Below are 23,083 nucleotides of genomic sequence, written 5' to 3'. Positions count from 1 at the left end.
AGATCATATAAAAAAGCCGCAGAGTACCTCGATGTTACCCTGCGGGGTCATTGGATTTGACCCAGACCCCAGACGGACACCATACAGTCCCCTGCTTTGCTCTGGCGCTTAATAACGGTCTCCCATACAAAATGCCAAATTTTTATTTTAAAGTGATTTAATGATTGTCCATGTTTTATTGAGCGCGGTTACAATTTATAGAAAAATGTACGGCGGTAGGTCGCAGATTTTCTAAAAAAAGAATGTTTTGGATTGTGCAAATAAATTTTATTCTGGTCCCAACGGTAACTGTGTGGAATGTGTAATTGTTGCAAGTAATTCAGGATATGACGGTAAAAATAGCAAGCAACCTCCGAATAAATTGTTTAAATGTGCATTGATTTGCATGAAAACTCCTAGCCTAACTTTTGCCAATAGTCACTTATTACTCTTTACCTGTAGAAATTACTTCTTATTGTTAAAACTTATAGCATTGCAAATTAAAGTTTATAACAGATCGAAATAAAGTTAAAGCAAAGACTAAGGAGGATAGTCTTTGATTAGGTAAAGTAAGTTCGATATTTCACCCTTAAACGCCATCGCATGCTATGTTAAATAAAAAAATATTAATTTACAGTGGTATATAATTAATTTTAGTATTTCAATATAATCTAATTCATTTTCATATTTTATTGCAACTTTATTTTTAAATATCATCCATTGCAACCCTTACTAACCTATGTATCCATCTGCATTTAAGTTTTTAATCCCAACTTATCGTACACAAATAAAATAAATTTTAAATTGATAAAGACTAATTTCAAGTGGGGATTATCAAGGGAGTGTTTTCGTTGCTTTTTACGTCATAAATGGTCATTTTTAGCCCATTTCCTGCGCTATTGCAGTCACTTTCTCTGTTCATCCGCCCGTCCGTCCGTTTGTCCGTCCGTTTGTCTATCTTTTCGCGCGCCCGTCGGTCCGTCCATCTGTCCGTCCGTCCGAGGCCTTAACTACGATTTCTACTATTCCTTTGAAAGTTTAACCATAGATGCCTCTAGTAAAGAAAAACACAGCGCACATAGCTACGGACTTTTGGAAAGTACTTCATCAAGTAATTCATGGAAAATGCGCTGAGTTACTCTCCTTAGGGCGAAAACCTTTTTACTTGTTGTTATATCCACCTCGCTTGAGTATTTATGTAAGGGACCGGTGGCCATTTTAAAAATTTCTTCATCTCCTTCAAAATGGTTCTATAAGATTTCTTTGTTGCTTTGTTTTTCCACTTGTAAAGTAGACTTTCTCAGCATTTGTTCAAAGTGGTTAATAATGTGGACATTATTAACTAGTAGTCAATAATGAGAACTGTCACGCTGTCACTTTTAGAAAACACAACCCGAAATTTCGCTCAATAAACGTTTGGACAAGTTCTCTAAAATGCATAATTGCCACCATCCGCCATTTCCAGAGAAATTACATACCTAAAATTATCACATTTTGAAAAAATTCGAACGAAATTACTCTTTAAAAATATCTCAATGACAGAACAAAATACGGCCTGTTTGACTTGTACTTCTACGTACTTGATTGACATGTTAAATTAATAAACAACAAATTCTGTCCAACCGTTCACTTTCTTATCAATGTAATATGTTAATTTAGAGCATTTCAAGTGCTAGTAGTGAAAAAAATAGTATATATACCGCGGTAGAGAAGTCTATTATTGCCTTCGCACCTTACACCCCTCGGCGCAAGCGCCTCGAGATGTAATCTTGGTGCTCAGACAATAATACTGTACTTCTCTACCTTGATATACACTTAATGTACTATTATTTCTATATAGTATTATCTTGAAAGATATCTAGGCTGTTGTTTTTGCGAACTAAAAGAGCTAAATTAGCATTTTTTACAATGATTCAAATGATTCATTCTATATATTTTTTTAAAACATTTGAATTTGTCAGCTCCAAAGGATTACCTATTGTTTATTAAGTTTATGTTCTAATATTTGTGACACTTTCGCTATTTATTATGCTGTGAATTTTTTCAAGTCTAGAGTTAAACATGTTGTTTGAAAAACATAGTCTCAGTTAAAAAACAACAACACAAACTAAGTATTAATTTATTACGATATACAGAATGTTGATCTACACAAACAACGGTGCTGATGCTCTAACCCTAACCGAACGGGACGAAGAAACGGAGACCTTGTATGTACCAGTAGTGAAGATTTTTTTATTGATTTTTGTTCCTATAGTCACACCGACGGTGGAAGATAATGTATGTATTGAACCTCCCCTGGCCGTTCAAAACTATTCCTTCTGATATAGGTAGTCTAGAGACAAAAAAAGTTTTTGTCACATTCTCCCAAAGATATATTATATGCACCCACTAATCTTTTGAAAAAGGTATTTTACTACCAATTTCAAAATCAACAATTGTGGAATCAGTTTTGCATATCCCAATTAATATCCGAAAGACGGCTAAGATTACGGAAAAATGGCAGGACAGGGGGTATCAAAAAATACATAACGATTTTATAGAACCTTCTTTATACCTAAAAATATACTCGTTTCTCGCAAACCTTTTGTTTAATATAACGGGCGATCAAAAATGAGTGGTGGTTGACAGTTGTGGTTGAGCCATTTCTTGGAAATTGCATAAGGGGTGCAAACGTGCACAAAAATTATAAACGCCGGAAAAACCGCTTAGACATCGTTACTCGGGCCTTTTCGAGGGTACGGAGTCCATATCTGCCCTTTAAATTGCTCGGGGTTGCTCAGAGGCGGCACTACGAAGGTGCAGTGGAGTGAAAAATTAACTGTCCCAAAAAATTGTAAATTGTAATAATACACCCCCCACTCCCGCGAGCAACTTTTTGGCACGGTTAATTTTTCACTCCACTGTAACCCCTGAGTATATCAGGTCAATTTAAAGGGGAGATATGGACTCGATGGCAATGAAATAATAATACGAATAGCAAAGCAGATTTAAGTTGTGAATTGCTATCCTTTTTTGGTGGAAAGGGGCGCCCATCTGTACAAATTTTTGTAGGAGCTCTACACTTCATTGGCAGTTTAAGTCTTACATAAACGGAATTCGGAAATCAGGTATTAACGATTCAACTGGAATTACAATTACGTCTGATATATTTTTCGATTATGACAGCATTCATTGTGTAGAAATAAAAATGTATTTTCCAACTTTTACAATTTCATTACAATAGTTTTCACTTTTTCAGCATGTACGCCAAAATCGGGGTATCTTTTTTCCCTCATTATCATGACTACTCCGACATTATAATATTGTACCACCATCTTTCAAGGAAATGAATGTAATTACTATGACTATTATGTAACGGACCCTGAGATTCACACCAAGTGCTCACGTACTAAAAATACATATAATATATCATTTTATATCCTATATTACGCCCCCACATAAAACCAACAAAACCCCCGACCCATCACACAAGCCGATCACAAACATCGTAACTGAATTTTGAAGTCCACCTTTCTGTGATACATGTGTACACAAAATCTCTCAGATATCCTAAATTATCTAAACTTTCTCTTTCTCGATCGAAGAAGAAGGATCGTGCATATACTTGCAAGTCTTCGGTCTTGTGCAATTTGAATTGTGCCCTTCTCGGTAAAACAATCCCAGTGGCATAGCATGCGTTTTTTTCTTTAATGAAATGCATAAGTGGGAACGGTAAAATTCAAAAACTGAGAGATATATTACAACACTTAGTAAACAATATGTAAGCTTTTTATTGAGATATACTCGTACATTAATGACTCATGCTTAACTATGTGGCTCAGGTAGTAGGTATTTTACTTATCAAATTCAGATAATTTCCCAAGGAATTTGTATTGGTTACGTTGTAGCACATTTCATATTTGGCATAGAAGTTACTGTTAATGCGATGCGGATGATAATGATGATGATAATGATCTGATGCATAGAGCCAATAATACACAATATTTTATTAGAACTGGTGTTCCTAATGCACCATTGATCCAACACGAAGATACACATCCAGTATTCAGTATTAGTGATGGTAATATTTCGATTAACTTAGGAAATGAAAGGAAATTATTAAATTGTGAAAATGTGAAAATTGCTTGCCTCAAAGGGAAACCTTTCTTTCTTTGCCAACGAATTAGAGACTGAAAAATAAGTGCTGCACTCAGTACCTACATTCCTATATTCAAAATCATCGATTTTTGTAAAAAGTACAGTAAACCTTGTGCAGCAAGCATCAATAATACTTCGAATTTTATAATATTATTTTACATGGACACTATTCAATGGTGAAATTAATTACTCAATTTGCAAATGTAACACATCGATTTATCAAATTTACCCAATTTAATGTAAACACCAACTAAAATATATAACAACGGGTTTGTTTTGATATCTCGTTACTAATTAACACTTATTAGCTAAACGAATCTCCTCTTTATTAGATCATCCGTCGAATCAACATACCTAATAAAAAGTAACCGGCGATTGTAACCTCACGCCCCATTCGCCGGATTATCTCTCAACAGACAATTTGATGTCAAATTTCCATCCAAATCTTGAAATTTCCAACTGTCTTCACATCATGATTTTATAGCAACTAGTCTGCAGACGCGCGTAGCATCAGTCTTCAAATTATCTCATATTCTATCCACTTCTTTCATGCGGAGAATGTAAAACTCCCTTGGAATATAAAGAAAATAAAGGGGAAGAAAGATGTAATTTTATTTTTATTTGAGGTAGTTGTCTGTCGATTTTGCGTTCGTGGATGTTCTTAAAATAAGCTCACATTCGCGTTTCTAAAAATATTGACGGATTCATTCATTATTATTGTTTTACTGCCGATTTCTATTTCAATTAATTTTGTACATCAGCCTCACGTTGTATGCTGTGGGGGCCGCGCGTTATTTCAAGTGCAGATATCTTCGCATCAGAATTGCGTACATAAAAAACTACCTACTTTATTGCTTACGTTATTCTCAAAAGTTGGCAGAATACAATAAAAGATATGCAATAAATGACAGATTAAGTGGCTAATAATTGGCATACTTACCTATTCACGAATAAAATTAATGGTCCGTTGTGTCTATAGTTTCTAAACTAAATGAGCTTGCCATCTGTGCTTTTTGAGAAGTTCACTATTTACCAAAGATGCCTTAATAACAGAACAATAAATTTAAGTATACGATTCGCCCTGGTGCAAAATTATCTATACCTATACACTATACAGTTTATTATAGCAAAAAGTCGCTTATGAATTTTTTTTGCCAAAGTATGCGGATAATGACGAAAATAGAAGCAATTGTTTCGGAACAGTAATGAAGGTAAATGGTTTCTTTGTTTTCATCGTTGCGCAGGATGCTTAGTATAAATCATTTACGGAAAGCTAAACATGAAACGAATAAATTAAAAAAAAGTGTCGGTCCAAATTGATTAATTTTGGTTAGTTGGTTGAGGAGTAGAACGATTCCTGATAATTCCGAAAGTACGCCACTGAATATACTCTTTTGGGGGATACAGCTTGTGATTCTATAAAATTTAATCTCTATTTAGGAATCCATTTTGTCGTTTGGCTGTTTTTCTGAAGATTTCCCTACTAAGGAACATTAGTAATCAACTGGTTTTTTCTGTTTTATTTGAAAAATAATTTCCTTGGTAGATACATGGAAATTATCTTTTAGGAAGAATGCAACGGGTATGTTTCATTTGAGTCTACTTGGCGCACTGTGTGTAAAAAAGTTACGTCCTGCCAACTTTTATCAAATTTGAGAAAACTCAGCAATTCCACAATTCCAAAGAATTATATTACAATTTGGCATAACTTTGGGTACCAACAGAAAAATTTACCATGAGAACTCTTATCCGGGTCGTAATTTGGGCTCGGTTAAACACAACAAAGAACATTTACAGGTGAAACAAATTTATTAGACAAATGAATCAAATAATGCTGAAATAAAAAGCACTCAGGGCCAAAATACACGCACCGCACCACGAGCGATCGATTGGAAGGATTAAAGCAATCTTAATTACCTTAAGCTGTTAATAATCCAAAATATTCAGTCAAATGCGCGTTTTATAACTGATACACAAACACAGACCCCAAAACGATGATACTTCACTTCATTTTGATTGCACTTGAATCTCGATTTGGACGACACTGGATTTTATTGGTTCTTTCATGGTAACAAAACCCCGTTTAACGGGCACTAGGAAAGGCTTCCCTTATGAGAAAAACGCGCGATAAACACAACACTCCGAATAATTTTTTCGTAAGCTTCCGCTTAACTCGACTTACACAGTCACTTTGAACGACGTATTAAACAAAATCTCTTAGAGCACAATCGACTTTCTTCTATAACACCTTTATTATGACCATACACCAAAAGCCTCCACCACCAATCATGCAACGATTAACGTGTATCTCTGCTATTTAAAATAATTTCCCTTTTCTTCAACTTTCCGCACCATCTTCCCATTCTTATCAAAACTACTGCGCCGTCGAATATAACATCTGTATTTTCTTATCGCCGAAACTTACATATCTACAAACTTAATTAGCTTTCGCAGCGATAACGCTCTTATCGCAATGACCGGAGATGGCCTTTTTACAAAAGAATAAATTTAATCTTTTAACACGTAATTTTTTTACAATTAAATACACAAAGTACAAGCAAAATACTTAATCCATTACAGTGCTTCATTTGTCAAAGGTTTGACCATTCGTTGATGAATTGTGAACACAAACAGAGGAGCGTCTGTGGCAAACCACCACACGGTGTTTTCCAGTGTGAAATTCTCGTTGAGTGCTCAAATTATCACGGGCTGCATCCAAAGGTTCCAGCGTTACATGTATTGATGAAGCCGTAGTTTCACATTAATTAAGCGCGCTTCCAGTGACATCCGGCCCTATCTTATAAGACGAAGTTTGCTGCAATAGATAAGATTAGCTACCTGTATTTATCCTCACTGTAGTGGTCGGGTTGAAATTTCCAAATTCGGTATCCCAGTACTGCCCATTGTTATCTGGAATTTCGGATCAATCATCAAGAGTCTGCGATGACGAAATAAACTGCACGACCTTGCAGCTTTTAATGCTTGTTATATAAATTTACCATGGAAAACAAAACCGGCTAATAATCGCTTATCATGTCTGAAATTCTAAAATATTTATTTGCCTCTTCTTCTTTGGCAACGTTTGACAAAAAATTGCATATGTATTTTATGCAAAGCTAAAGTGACTTCTTATGGCTTGACAGTTTTTTGTATAAAATTCTTTTGCCACATATCTTGCCAAAGGTGAAGTTCTCCCATTTTTCTTGTTATTGAACTGATTCTAAATTTGGACCAAAAATAATGTGAATATGAACGTAGTAATATTTAAAACAAAATTAAAATCTCGACAAAGTTAATAAATTATCACAGAACGCCTGATGCTAGTTTAAAATCGTATGTTTTTCATTATAAACCATACGATCTTAGACCGGCGTCAGGTAATCTGTGACTGGCATTTTTTCCTGGCGAACATTATACTTCCTCCGATTTTCGAGCAGTGTTGACAAATGGAACAGACAAAATGGCAACGTTGTCATTCTATTTGTTTTGTTACCATACTTTATTATAAATGTTCAAATCAGCGGTGCCTGAAGAAGACTGTGCTGAAAAAGCTACCTGTTTGCTTATTTTTGTACCCTTCCATTTGTCAATTTCATCGAGGAAGTAGCAAAACTATGTTTCTAGCGAGGAGACATTTGGAAGAGTACTGTTTCAAGGAAGGTTTGTTTTTCACGAACCTTTGTGTGCTTATCAGCAAAGTGGCTAACAATGTCGAGACTTTGTAATTTTGTCAATACCTTTGCTAGCCTTCCATTTTAGAATTAGATCATAATACGAATAAGTGCCCCTGATTAGTACATGTGACAATTAGCAATGCAAGAAAGAGACATAAACACTTCAAGCTAGACACATAAAGGAATTTCCTTAACGCTGTGAAAATTCCCATGAAAACATGTAAATGTAAGCCGCTGAAACAGTCATAATAATAATAAAGGTTTTCTTGTTAGGCCATAAACATATTGTAGGTGTTGTTGTTATGACTGAAATGTAACCGCATTCTGTAGTATTCATGTAGCGCCTCTTGTGGTGAGACTCATAACCAAACGTCACCTACCCTAAAGATGCGGCAAATTAAGTTTATATCTGCTTGCAAATTTAAGCCCTATTAATTTTACGTTAATGCCGCTTTACTCATTATGCCCGTGTAATTGCAAGATTTACATCTATTTTCTTAAGTCAATTAATTAATTGTTATTAACGTATTTTTTGTCTCGGTGACGATTGAGAGATGAGAAATGGCAATGAAATTCTTTTGAAATATTTGATGTAATAAAATCAGACGTGCAGAAAGAAAAGAGAGGGTTTCTCTTTAGATAGATGTGGCAAGGCAAGGCGGACATTTTTCATTGCGTGTAGCAGGGAGAATTCTACGATCAATATAGGCGTTTCTTCTTCGCAAAGCTCTTGCAACTTGTGGGAAATGGCGGCGGCAACATTTCAAATTACACTTTAATTCCATTCGCGACTAACACGTTCTCTAATTACAGGTGGTTTACCTTACAAAGTATATCCTGGACACGACGGGGTCTTAACAGAGAAACGGAAACAAAGGAGAATTCGAACGACATTTACATCCGCTCAGTTAAAAGAATTAGAAAGAGCTTTTCAAGAGACTCACTATCCCGATATTTATACACGTGAAGAAATAGCGATGAAGATCGACCTCACGGAAGCTAGAGTGCAGGTAGGTAAACAAAGCATTTTACCGCTACTCGCTTAGTAAGAAAATTGCTTAGTAGGTACTCATCCGTTACTTTAACAGAGACAAAATGAATGAAGTTTAGTACTTTTTAAATAAATAATTTTCGCAGTAGATATAATGGATCGTGATGGAATTGCTCTTATAGATATTGATATCGTTAGGTTTAATTTCGCCCTAGTATAAGAGCCCGGAAAATGCACCTGAGCTTCGCGTTGTTCTTTGAATATTTCATCATCTCGAAAGTCCGGAGACTCGTAGAGGATAAAAATCGTCGACGAAAAGTTAAATTGAACATGCGTCTCTAAACAGAATGAAAAATGAGGGAACTGTGCGAAGAATTATAAAGTCATCCTCGTGATGAATACATGGAACTTTACAGACAAAAATTACGCCGCTTCCTGAATTACTCTAAAACAATTTTCGCGTGTGGAAATAATTCATTTTCGGGTACAGTTTAAAGTGGCGAATCAAATCAAAATCGTAAATTTGAATTAGCGTGCCACAAATTGCTTGTATACAAGTTTACCGTTGGAAGAATTCTCGTATTGTAGTAATCCGAAACAATTTACCCTCCCATAAGCGGCACTCATCCAAACGCAGATCTAATCGTTACAAGGGTCATATTGTCGGTGCGTACACCCTGGTGTCACGTGGCTTTGGGTAACTAGATCCAGAGATGCTGATAGATCCTCACTGACGCGTCCTAATCGCATCCGGATCGTCTCTAGCCATGAAATTACTATATTATTATTCTTGCACCCATTTATTTGTGATTTGTTAACGACATGAGTGGGTCACACGCTTATTGTTGACGAGTCATTTCGCACATAAAGCGCGACCAATTTTAATACATTCGATTTATTTTCTTTTTCAAGATATTAGCATTTCATGACACAAAGATTCACTTTTCAGTTTTCGTGTCTATGGACACTTCAGTTCATTTTTATAAATCAACTATTTCAAAGGTACAGGAAGAAAACTCACAATCTCTTTTCATATACATATACTTTTATATGAAAGCGTAGACGAAGAACCACCCGGAAATTTTTCATTTCCACCGGTCCAGTCCTAAAACTCGACTATTCTATTAACCGTGTTACTATAGATAGTAATCCGATATTTGTTGATTTCTTGAGTATAAAAATGGATATCAAAGATTAAGAAAATCGGATCTCAAAGCCTTCCCCATAAATTTATTGTTGTACTATTAAAACCCGACTATATAGTTTCGGCAATAATCGCCATCATCAGGTGAAATTAATTATTATTGATGGAAGGTGTTGTTGTAAAGGTTAAACATTGAAGACGGGTTGAAAATGAAAAGAATAGATGGTGCTGAAGTGCTGAAGACATTTTCTTGCCGGCAGACTCGAATATTGAAACGCCAAAAACGTCAAGAAGGTTGATTATACTTTTGAAATTTTTTGACACATTGAAGATGGAATGTGTTGAAACTTAAATTTTACGGCACAGACAAATATTTAAATGCATCATTTAAGGGCTCTAAAACCGAAGAGGGTGGCCTAATTAAAGACAACCAATCGGACGTTGAATTTTACATTGAACTTTTAAAGTTGAAAATTGAAAAAATAACACATATTGGAAAAGGGGGGAAGCTATACATACCGGTTATATGATTTGGATGATTACATTATTCAAGAATTAATAAATTAAATTCCAGAACAAGCAGACGGCGTGTCTGGACCGTTAACGGTAAAATGTATGGGGAAGGCTTTGAGAACCGATTTTCTTAATCTTTGATATCACTCAACCCCATTTAGAGGAACGATGGATAATGTTAAAAAAATATATAAAAATGGAGCTTCAATTTGAAGAAACAGCTGGATTTAGTGACGAAGTATCGATAAGGCACAATAGGCTATAGCGTAAGGGCCGGAGAAGTGGGGGGTGGGTCCGATGTTTGTGAGGTATGTACTTGTAAAGAGTTTGAACAATTTGCACCCAAGTTTTGCACCTTAACAAACGAAACAATTTAATGGAACTTCAAAGAGTTTGCACCACAGACAGAATTCACCATAATCAATCGAAGAACCCAAAGAGCATAATTGAAAATCCCAAATAAATAGATTAAATAAAGAATAAAAATCGGAATTAAATCCGCAATACCAAATGAATGGACGAAAACGAAAGAATTCAAGTACCTACCTACTACAATTTGTCAGTTTTGAAAATGCGATAACTTACTCTTTTAAATGGTGTCCAAGATGCCCAATTAAGGAGTTATTAATGCTCTCAAGAAAACCAGAAGATTCCGATTACTTCCGAAGATATGCCAAAATTTGCCGATTTCGATTTTAGTTTTTTCTGATATGATTTGAAGAGACACAAAAAGCTAAAAACAGTTTGTTATTGGCACTTTTTGAGTTCTATAACACAGGGTTGAGAGATTTTCAATACAACATTTCGTTTCGGAGAAATCATAATCTGTACTTTCTTTACGGGCCATACAAAAAAATAAAGTTGATATGATGATTTCTCTGAAACGAAGCGTTGTTTTGAAAACCTCCCAACGGGGTCTTGTAGAGCTCAAAAAGTGGCAATGAAAAATTGTTTTTTATCTCTTTGTATCTGTTCAAATAACATGAGAAAAATCTCTCGCTCTCATTAGTTACGTCACCGGGAGAATCCCGTTCACCAAGGGCACGTCCTTGCACAACAAATACGCTACATCTGCACGCAAACCATTACCTAAAAGTATTCAGGATCTTCTTAATCTGAAAATTTGCATTCCAGGACAGTTTTTTTTGATCTATCGAAAGAAAATGTTGTCATGATTGTTTCACTTCCGGTTTTACCTGCTGTGGATAGCAACTTTCTTATTTTAAATAAAACACCCTATATTTTATCGTAGTTTCGAAATCTACATTAAGTAGGTTTTCAAATCTACGTCGTTTGATACCAATTTCGCTATATCCAGAATCAAAGGTTTCAATTATTCAAGATTTTTCAAAATTCGTGATGTTTAGCTGGCTTTTTATCATGACAAACCTCATGAAAAACTATGCAAATTGTCAGATTTAAATTCTTTAATTATGAATGACAGCCTGAATACTTTTAGGTAACGGCTTGCGTGAAAAAGCCTGCATAATTACGTGTTTAATTATCTGAACAGCCATTAATAATATCCCAGAGTGAGTATTTAGGTTTTTTGAATGCCTATCTTCAAGGCTATTCTGGACACTTCGCACTTTACACTTTACCGTATGTAGGTACAATCTCTTGCAACGCTCTCAAGTCAAAGAATGGCTGTACGTGGAAAGCTATATACAGTGTGTCCCAGATCGCGTGGGATTGCATTTGTAACTTTTTTTATTAGGTATTAACCATAGAGAATTGGTTAAATGGACCATGTTTCGCAGTTTTAGATGCTTCAAAATGTCGAATAGGTTGGACGTAATTTCAAAAAAACTAAAATCGATCATTTCGTTTTGAATGTCGCTATATCATCGAAAGTATACGAGATACAAAACAAAGTTTTATGTAAAAGTTACTGTCTTTGATATCCTTTTTAGAGTTGATGTAAAAAAATTCAAGATGGCTACTTTTGAGGAACATGAACCTACTTCCTAAAGTGAAATAGACGCCATATTGGATTTTTAGATTACTTAATAGATTTTTAAATTTTCTCTTCAACGACCTATCATAGCATAAGATTGACAAACATGATACCAAGCTATTTATATCAACGATTTCTATATTTTAATCTAGTAGTCCATGACGAAAAAAACAAAACACAATTTATTCGAGGCAACAAAACAATGAAAATAATTACATGATGCACTGTACTTCAGCGTGGAACTACAACATGTAGGTTTTCCTGTGACGATTAGTGTTCATTATGTTGATTTGAACACTCCGCAATTAGTAAGACTCGTCTGTCCATAATACTTGACTGGTAAAACTGTTAGTTTCGATATTTTTACGAATAAACCACTTACACAATGTGACCTGGGACAATGCCTCCAATGATAATATGTTGTGTATATAGTAACGAGAAGTGTCTTGAGATGTGATTAACTGGATTAGCATGACATTTTTTCGGGGGGATAGTTTTTATATAGTTATACCACCATTTTGTGGGTATGTAAGTATGGATAATAGGATAGTCAATAACTGATGTCATTAAAGTTCAAATTTTTCTGGACGTACTTATAATAATAATACTGAATTTATTGTCTAACAGTAAAACAAGCCAATTCTAAGACGATATAGAAAAATTGCTATCAATGTACATTGTACATAGCTACAATAATAAACGCTAAATGAGAAAAAAAAAACAAAAATTAAAAAATTTAAAAAAAACAAAAATAGCAAACATTATCATAAGTAGCAATTATTATCCAGACTAAGTAAAAATCTTAAATCATAAAATAAAATTAAGTTAACATAAAAAAACGCAGAAAAGATAGAATAACCATGTATAGCAAAACAAATAGATATCTACACAATTTAAATTATAACCTTATTAGTAATATATTTATGAAAAAGTAATAGTTGGAAAAACAGTAAACTAATATAAACGAAAATTAGTAAACTTAACATTGAAATTACTCCTAGTATTTTAATTGGTGGAGATATATCGTTGAAACTTGTGCACATTGTATAAATTGGTAATCTAAGGAAAATGTTAGTGCGTGCTGTGGGAACGTAAAATGGAATGGGGTTTCTTGAATTTTGCCTAGGAATATTAAATGAAAGCTTCTGTAATAACTGTGAGCAATCTAGTTGATTGTGGATAAGTTAGTGTAGGAGTTTTAACAGAGCACTTAACCTTCGACTTCGACAGGAGTGTAAACTAAACGTCTTAAGTAGCAAAGCTTAACTAAACCCTTGTGGGGGGTAGAGACCATACTACTTGAACCACAAAAACTTAAAAATTTTTTTTTGCACATTCTCAATCATTGTAGTTTGGTACTCATAAACAGGATACCATATCGTTGCGCCGTATTCAAGTTTAGAACGCACGCACAGTACAAACAGCGCATGGCAACAATATTTGTATCATTATTATTGTATTACTTATATAAAATTTCGGAGAGGGTTGTAACGCCCAAACCCCCCTTCCCATGAGTGCTCCCCTGATATTTGGAACCTCTGATGTAATTTATTATTTTCATTGTTTTGTTGTCTCTAATTGATTTTGTTTTCCTTTTTTTTTAATCACACACTACTTGATTAAAATATAAAAACCGTTGGTATCTTACCTTCAATCTTATGCTATCATCTTTAAAGTTACCCATGCAATCCCACGCAATCTGGAACACTGTATAAAACGATAGGGCTTATATTACCTTGGATGAAAAAATAACTGGATTGCTAGCAAAGTCAAATTTATGAAGCCAACATCTACAGCGCCATCGCAGGGCAGTTGTGCGTTTTGTGAAACGAAATTTGACACACGTCAATGTTACGAGATTTAATTTGGGGGTTTTATAATGAGTTTATGTAATTTTGTGTTAGTTAGTTGTGTTACTTTTATATAATTAATTAATTACAAATGAGACGCTGAAGTTGTTTTGTAAAAAAAACCAAGGACATTAAAACAGAAACGTTTTTCGCGTAAGTAAAAGGCTAACTCGGTTCCTTCAGTTTTCTCAAATACATCAAATGAAAATGTCGATAGTTTCTCCGACCAAGAACAAGTTGAAGAAATGACAGTAGATGAAAATGTAAACAGTTTCCATGATCATCAAAATATGGATCTTATTAATCGTTGTGTAACACCCTCACCGTCATGTTATACACGTTATCCTGGAGATCGGTTAGACGATCTATTGGTATCATTATCCAAAAATTATATCTACTTCAAATATATTTATTACATAAATTAATTCGTCAGGTATAAAGTTAAACAGTTATCGTATAAATATTTTGTGTGGATATACTTGTCCTTGCAAATTTCATATTTAGCGCCTCAGATTTAGTTCACATTTTAGTCATACCCAGTGATGGCGCCGCAGATATTAGCTTCAAGTTTTATATTAAATATTATACGACGCTAGCAGTCCAGGTTTAAATGGTCGAAGGGGCTTACTTTAGAACTTGAATTGTTTAGCTTTAGGAGATGAATATACCGGGAACATACCAAAAGTTTTATATATTAGGATGAGAGGTGCGGGAAATAATAGAGAGCTGAGAAGGTGTCGTCTGTTTTTCGCTTATAACTCAAATATACACTAGTTAAATCCTGCAAAAAAACTCCTCATTCTAACCAAAGAAATTTTCATGTCTGCACTGCACCTGTCTCTTGAATGAAAGGTAGCCATAGCGGTTGAATTGAATGGACTACACTTGCATGCTCTGAGTACAAAATCTATGATTGTTAATATATTTTCAATTGTTATGCAGGAATGATACTGGCAAGTATAGATTAGTAAGATATGAACTAGTTGTAAAAGATACGTGGCTCATCTATAGTGAACTTTGCGTCATTATTGATGTGTAATTTAACGATATAAATATTTTCTTCCAGTTAGATCGAACTTATATAGAAAATAATTCAAAACGGTATCACTATCTTTGTGTGAACGAAGAAAATTAAGCAAAATTCTATACGTGCATTCCCCACAGTTAAATCTCTACGGATTTGTTAGCACAAGCGACAATAATAGGCCCCAGGTTTTTATTAACATTTTCTTCTCTCTCTCTTTTCGGAACTAAAACAATTATAGTAGGTATCTCGTTATATGTAAATAATTTAGCAAACCTAAAAGCTCGTATTTAAGTGGGCATCTCATTTCTGAGTAAATTACAGCTCATTAAACGTTTCAATTTGGTATAAACGATAAATTTCGCCTCTGGAATCATCAATTTTGGCAAGATGCGCGAAAGATATATAGATAGTTGCGAGCTGATTCTCACGGATCTGAATATCTCGAGGGGACTACTTGCTAAATGGCGCATAATAGAGCTGACATCGCTCAGTGGGCAAAATTCAAGGGATGTTAATGCGCACCAGCGTAACGAATGTTCGATCTACACATAACATGGGTGGTTTTTACCCAAGAGACTTACCGATACTGTCATATAATTGTTTAATTCTATCGAAACATCAACGTGGATAGTTTACAACTATTAGGGGAATTACTTTCCGTGAGAATAACTGAGATTATAATTGAAAGGGGTTCGCCCTCGCCGCCTTATTTTCGTAATGTATTCACCGCGTTCTTATAGCGTAATTTTTTGTAAGTTTTACTTATTTTAATTTACCCTACTGCGCTCAGCACTTTTTAATCACCTAAAGTGGCTCGAAATGTAGAGTAGCTCGAACATTTCCAGTTTGCTATAGCCTCGTTCGGTAATAAAAGTGTAACACAGCTCTTTCAGTCTTCCGCGCATTCTATTTTCTTGCATTAAGTTTCCACTCGCTTCAGCTTTATCTATTTACCCTTGATGTTTTGTTCGGGCGCTCCAAGAAGGCAGTTATTAAATCATTTTGGGAGGGCATAAATTATGTATTTCATTAAGTTAATCTCAATAAGTGAAATTACATTTCCGGCGAAGAAAGTGAGCAATAAATTTTATTCCGGTCCTTCCTACTTATGCCTTTCGATAACAAAAAAAAAGTAATCTGCTCAAAATCTCTAAAGTTCCGCGTAAGTTGTCGCAGCTGAAATACAAATAAGCGGAGAAGCTTGTGGAAAAAAGTGAGTGGTAGTTTATTACTGAAGCGTATTAGAGCCCTAATAACCTTTAACCTTTAGATAATGGCTGCACTTAGCAGGACTCGCGTCTGGTCATCAAGGGTAATAGCCTAACCGCAATTTTGGTTTCATTATTTACCAAACGTGAAGTTGTACATCAACGGGCCTGCGGAGCCATCAAAACATTTGTTAATTTCCCCAAACGAACAATATACGTTCATACCTGTACCTGATTCCGAGGGAAGACAATATTGATACACCCTTAGAGGGGAAAATTTAGCGATCGGGCAATATTTTCCAAAATTTTCTTCCGGGATCGGGGTGGGCAGTGTTAATCAAATTAGGCACGGGTCTCAGGCGGCCTGACTTCAGTTCTGTCGGACGGCTACATCTGTATTCTGTTCTGCATACACGCAAGTGTCCGAAAACTCGTAAACTATTTAACTGTCCATCCATCACAATGACAGAAGTTATATACAAGAGATATAATTCAGATATTTTTTAAGTGCAAAATTTGGCATAAACGTGAGGGTTCCATTGCCTTTTTTTCAAATGCGGGTGTAAATTATCCCAAATCTAAATGAATTTTAAATTTTCAGACTACGCCAATTTTGATTACCCTACATTGTAACATTTCGCACGTCACATCCCTATTTAGATATTACAGGGCAGTTGCTAAAGGATTCAGCGTCTTTCGCACGACATAATTTCCTATCTCGACCTTTACATAAAAGCGGACTATATAGATAAGGCAAACTGTGGTAATAGTAGGTACTTTAAATAATGTGAAACACTTACATTCGGAATCGGTCAATATTTTAGAACAGTTCCAGTCACATAACACATTTTTTGCAATCCGCCTCGAAGACGACCAATGTTCAATCCAAACTTTTTCTTCATTAGAACCTTACATTATTATATTATATATTATATTATATTAAGTGGACTGTATCCTTACAACTGTGCTTATCCAACGAGATTTAAGGGTAGAAAAATGAATATATAAAGCAAGGTGGTTAGGAAGTATTTTTCCAAAATGGGCAGAAATTGCCACTCGTTATAATCTTGACCCTCTCTTCTAATCCACCTGCACCGTGTCGAATTATGAAAAAAACCCTACTTTCCTTATCTCTAAATTCTCTAACACGTAATCTACACCTTTTCCAGTTTTAGTTTAAAAAGTGTCAATTGTATTTTAAAAATATCAATTGAATAGTAAAAAATATCATTTATATTTTAAAATTTTTAAATGAATATTCAAAAACATTTGTAGTTTAAAATAATCAATTTAATATTATAAAGTGTCATTTGTATTTTAAAGGTATCAATTGAATATTCAAAAGCGTCATTTGTAGTTTAAAATTATCCATTGAATATTAGAAAATGTTAACTATAGTTTCAAATTGCTCATTTCTATTTTAAAAAGTGTCATTTGAATTGGAAAGAATGTCATTTATAGATTACATGTAAATATTTGCGAAAAAATAAGAAAAATCAAGTGTGTTGTATATGACTCAATTGTTGTTTTTATAGCAACGGCCTTTTTTCCTTAGCGGCAGTTTTTAGCGCATTTTTTAAGAATTAACATGTTCTACCCTTCCCTCATAGTATTCTAATGAAAGGTCTCATCGAAATAAATTGGTGTGTACAAACTATAATTTTTCTGTGCGACTCTTTTTCGAGATCAGTGAGCGACGGGGCCTGTGTGTGTGTGGGGGGGAGTGGAACTAGTTTTATCCTTCATGGTACTCTAATTGTTACAAAAAGACTGGTTCAAGAATAAAAAATACGAATATTAATAATTCCGTTTAATGCAATGGACTGTATCGCTTGCAAGTCAACTTGCTAATGACTGCTATATTACAAAAATACATGAATCATACAAATTCCTGTCCCTTACCTGAACCTGGTTACTGGCTTGGGATGCAAATAATAGAACTTAAGGTTACGTTTAAACAATATAGTCTGCTTGGAATGCAGTAACAATAAAAGTGAAAGTTAAATTTTTAACATACACCCCCCCTTGAAAGTACCTTACTTTCAATGCGGTAATACAATACATTAACTACACAACAATATACAAATAATAATATACAAATGCTTAAACCTAAATACAACTATTAAATTATTGTACAAATATTAACAAGTAGATACAACCTACTTAATCATCATTCATCACACAGATTGATTTCTCACTAGCACATTTCGCTATACGTCAATAGGAAGCACACACAGTTTCGCGACGGCTCTTTTGACTAGTCCACTTCCGGTTCGCACTGTTACCACTCTCGTTGTTCCATCGCTACCAGGATGCAGCTCCACGACTCTCCCCAGCGGCCACAATAATGTAGGTGTTGATTCGCCCTTTAACAGTACCATCGTGCCAGTTTGAATTGGTTCGCGTTGATAGTTCCACTTGCTCCTAGCTTGCAGGGTGTGGGTGTACTCTTTGCTCCACCTGTTCCAGAAATGTTGGAACATTTGATTCAGTCTTGTGTAATGGGTTAATCGTCTTTCCGGTGTGTAAAAATCGTTTTCTTGAGGGATGTCTCCAATCAAAAAGTGTCCCGGCGTCAACGCCAGTAAATCGTTAGGATCATTGGAGATAGGTGTAATGGGCCGGGAATTTAGTACGGATTCAATTTGAACAAATACCGTGGACAACTGTTCAAACGTTAAGTGGGCGTTGCCTACTACCTTTTTCAAAATTGACTTTGCCGATTTAATGGCCGCTTCATAAAAACCTCCAAAATGAGGTGAGCGACTAGGAATGAATTTCCAGTCAATATCTAATTGTTTGAAATAATCAGAAAATTCAGATGTATCTAATAATTTAATAATACCTTTTAGCTCTCTATTAGCACCGACAAAATTGGTGCCGTTATCTGAATATAGTGAGCTGCAAATCCCCCTTCTTCCAACAAATCTTTTAAAGGCATTTAAGAAGGATAGCGTTGTTAGGTCTCCAGCTAATTCCAAATGGACCGCTTTGGTCGCAAAACATACAAATAAGCACAAATATGCTTTAATAATTTTACGATTCCTGGTTTTCCCATCTTTAATTAAAAACGGTCCGGCGTAATCGACCGCGGTGTGTAAAAATGGCCTTGAAGGCTGAAGTCGCTCGCGGGGTAAATTTCCCATCAGGGGTATTATATTCTTACGTCTGAATCTAGCACACTTAATGCATTTGTGAATTACTTTCTTTACTGTACTGCGTCCATGAATCGGCCAAAATTGAGTACGTATAATCGATAGGGTACCTTCGACACCTATGTGCAGATTTCGTTTGTGTTCATGATCGATAATTAAATCCGTTAATGTGCTGTTGGAAGGCAAAATTATAGGGTGTTTGTGTCGCATATTAAATGAAGATTTAGATAACCTTCCCCCCACGCGAAGTATACCATCTTTATCTACGAACGGATTTAGTGACAAAATTTGGCTAGCACCTGATAGCCGTTTCCCGTTTTTTATTAATTCAACTTCCCGTTTGAATGATTGGGCTTGCACAACTAAAATCAGTTTTCGCATCGCGCATTTAATTTCATCGACCGATAGTTCTCCTTTCAGTTTATCATTTTTGTGAGTGCTTAAGTTTTTGACGAATCGTAATGAATAGGCTAGAACGCGTTGTAATTTAATTATATTCGAATATTTTTTCAGTATTTCTAATTCTTCCGTAATGGTAATAAGTGACAATGTTTTATGATTAGTGTTTCGCGTTTCCGGTAATTCATTCATCTTTTTTACTGTTTGTAATATGTACGTTGTTTCTTTAAGCCACATCGGCCCCTCCCACCAAAATGAATTGATACGAAGCATTTCCGGGCTTAACCCTCGAGAAATCAAATCGGCAGGATTCTCGGTCGTTTTTACATGGTACCAGTGTGAAGCATCGCTATATTTTTGAATTTCATTCACGCGATTGGCAACAAAGATTTGAAAGTTAGCTGGCTCCGAATTGATCCACGATAATACGATTGTAGAATCACACCAGTAACAAATTTTGCTAAATTTTGCTTTGAAGGAATTTATAACTTTACGCATCAAATTCGCTAATAAGACTGCCCCGCATAACTCTAATCTCGGAATTGTTATAGGTTTCAGAGGAGCTACTCTGGATTTCGCGCACAATAAATTGCATTTAATGTTTCCATTTTTGTCAATACTACGAATATATACACAACAACCATAAGCCTCCTCTGAAGAGTCGCAAAATCCATGTAGCTCCAATTCGTCATAGTTTTTAATGGTTACTTGTCTTGGTAGCTTTATATCACCGACATTGCCTAAATTGTTTAAAATTCGTTTCCATTCAATATAAATATCCCAGGGCACCGCTTCATCCCAACTTAATTTGTTTTTCCACAGACGTTGTAATATTATTTTAATTCGTATTGTGAGTGGACCTAATAAACCCAAAGGGTCGAAAATTTTCGCAACAATTGATAGGATAGATCGTTTTGTGATTTTACTTTCCTTCGCGGTATATGATAATGAAAACCCGATTGTGTCCAAGTCGGTATCCCACATTAAACCTAACGTTTTGGCATCCCTTTCCGAAATATAATATTTATCTACCTCGCGTTTAGAGTCCGATTGATTAAGAATTGCTTTGTGATTCGATGACCATTTTCGAAGTTGAAATCCTGCGCCTGCTAAAATTGATGTAATTTCGCCTTTAATTTTAATAGCTTCTTCCACTGTGCTCGTTCCCGTTATCAAATCGTCCATATAAAAATCATTGATTATAGCGTCGCTTGCATCGGGTAACTGCTCCATGTTCTCGTTTCCTAGCTGTTGTAAACATCGCATTGCTAAAAAAGAAGCTGGGCCAGTACCATAAGTAATGGTGTTTAACCTATAATGGCGCAAAGGTTCTGAATCGCAGTTTCGCCAGACAATCCGCTGTAAGTCCCTTTGATCATCGGCTACGTTAATTTGTCTATACATCTTGGCGATGTCTGCGGTATAAATAATATTGTGTTTTCTGAAACGGATTATAATGGAAAATAAGTCGCTCTGGATATGAGGTCCGACACACAATTTGTCATTTAATGATTGCCCTGACGTAGATTTACACGAGCCATCGAATACGACTCGCAATTTTGTTGTTGTGCTGGAGTTTTTGATCACACCGTGGTGTGGTAAATAGAAAATAGTTTGTAGTGTATCGTCTTCTGGCCTTACTTCGCTCATATGTCCAAGCCTCTCATATTCATCAATAAATTCGTGATATGCCTTCTTGAATTCTAAATCGCGTGAAAATCGGTTTTCCAGAGAGTAAAATCTACGCGTCGCGTTACCTAATGAGTTTTCGAAATTAAAATGATTATCGCGCATGGGTAACCGTACTACAAATCTACCGTTGGGGTCGCGTTTAAATGTTGAAGTGAAATGACTTTCGCAATAAATTTCCTCGTTTGTGAAATCACGTTGTGCTTCACACTCCTCGATACTCCAAAATTTTTCCAGTTGATCTTGCACGTCTACATTGGATGAGTGTAATGCCTGTACTTCATCGTTCGTGTTACAATTAATAGATCCTGCGAATACCCAACCTAACACTGTTTTTTGAAGCATCGCGTTATGATTCGAAAGTTTAATTTGCTCTATACGCAACAAATTCCAGAATATTCCTGCTCCTAATAATACGTCAACCTTTCTCGAAATATGAAATTCATGATCAGCTAGATTAATGTCATGAGGTAATTTTAAGTTATCAATGGCAATGTTGTTGATCGGTACATTACCAGTAATGTCTCGTAATACTAAAAATCCTAATTCGTGTCTGAAATTATTGAATAGAGACGAGATTTCCGTAGTGACCCTTTTATTTATGTTTGTAGTGGATCTATCCACGCCTGACACTTTCATATTTATTTTAGACCCCGTTAATCCTAATTTTTGTACTAATTCCGCTGTGATAAAATTCGATTGGGAACCTGAATCTAATAGAGCGCGACATGACACCAGTTTGCCCATCTCGCCCTTAATATTAATTGTTGCTGTTGATAATATCACGTATTTTTCTGGACAAAAGGAATGTGTTGTGATAATTGTTTCGGTAGTGTTGGCGACTAGATGCGTTTGGCTTTGGGTTCGAAATTCTTGTGTATCACGTCTTAATGTTGGATTTTCTTTAGGAGCCGTGCTTGAAGTACCGTCTGCTTGCGAACGATCATTTGAGTTATTATGCAGTACAGTATTATGATTTCGGTTGCATTTTCGGCAATATGATCCTCTGCATTCATTGTTAAAATGATTCGATCGGAAGCAGTTAGTACATAATTTCAATTTTTTGACCTCATTCCACCGATTTGGTACGCTTAATTTTAAAAATTCTGAACAGCGAAATAACATATGGTCCCCCTTGCAATAAGGACACTTCGTAATGGTTGAATTGTTTATGGCGAGATGATTCATGGTACTTCGTTTGTGTAACAACTGTTTGGATAAATCGTCACCGCTCATATTTTCTAATATTTGACAACGATCTACTAAGAATTTTAATAAGTCCGCCAAACTTGGTAAATCGGAGTTGTTTACCGAGGATTTTTCCCATTCATGTTTAGAAGTCGTAGGAAGTATAGCGACG

General features: G+C 35.4%; 1 protein-coding gene across 1 annotated transcript in view; it reads left to right on the top strand.

The window, feature by feature from the left end:
- The window catches only part of LOC116169363 (paired mesoderm homeobox protein 2B-like), a 60,869-nt gene that overhangs the window by 4,256 nt on the left and 33,530 nt on the right, over positions 1 to 23,083 (top strand). Inside the window, exon 2 of the mRNA XM_031485436.1 lies at positions 8,604 to 8,800. Coding sequence (XP_031341296.1) covers positions 8,604 to 8,800 — 197 coding nt within the window. The remainder of the gene's footprint in view (positions 1 to 8,603; positions 8,801 to 23,083) is intronic.

This window comes from Photinus pyralis, unplaced genomic scaffold (genome assembly GCF_008802855.1).
Source record: "Photinus pyralis isolate 1611_PpyrPB1 unplaced genomic scaffold, Ppyr1.3 Ppyr1.4_LG4, whole genome shotgun sequence".
NCBI lineage: Eukaryota > Metazoa > Arthropoda > Insecta > Coleoptera > Lampyridae > Photinus > Photinus pyralis.
The sequence above is the reverse complement of the archived record's forward strand: the minus strand, read 5'-3'. Positions and strand labels throughout refer to the sequence as shown.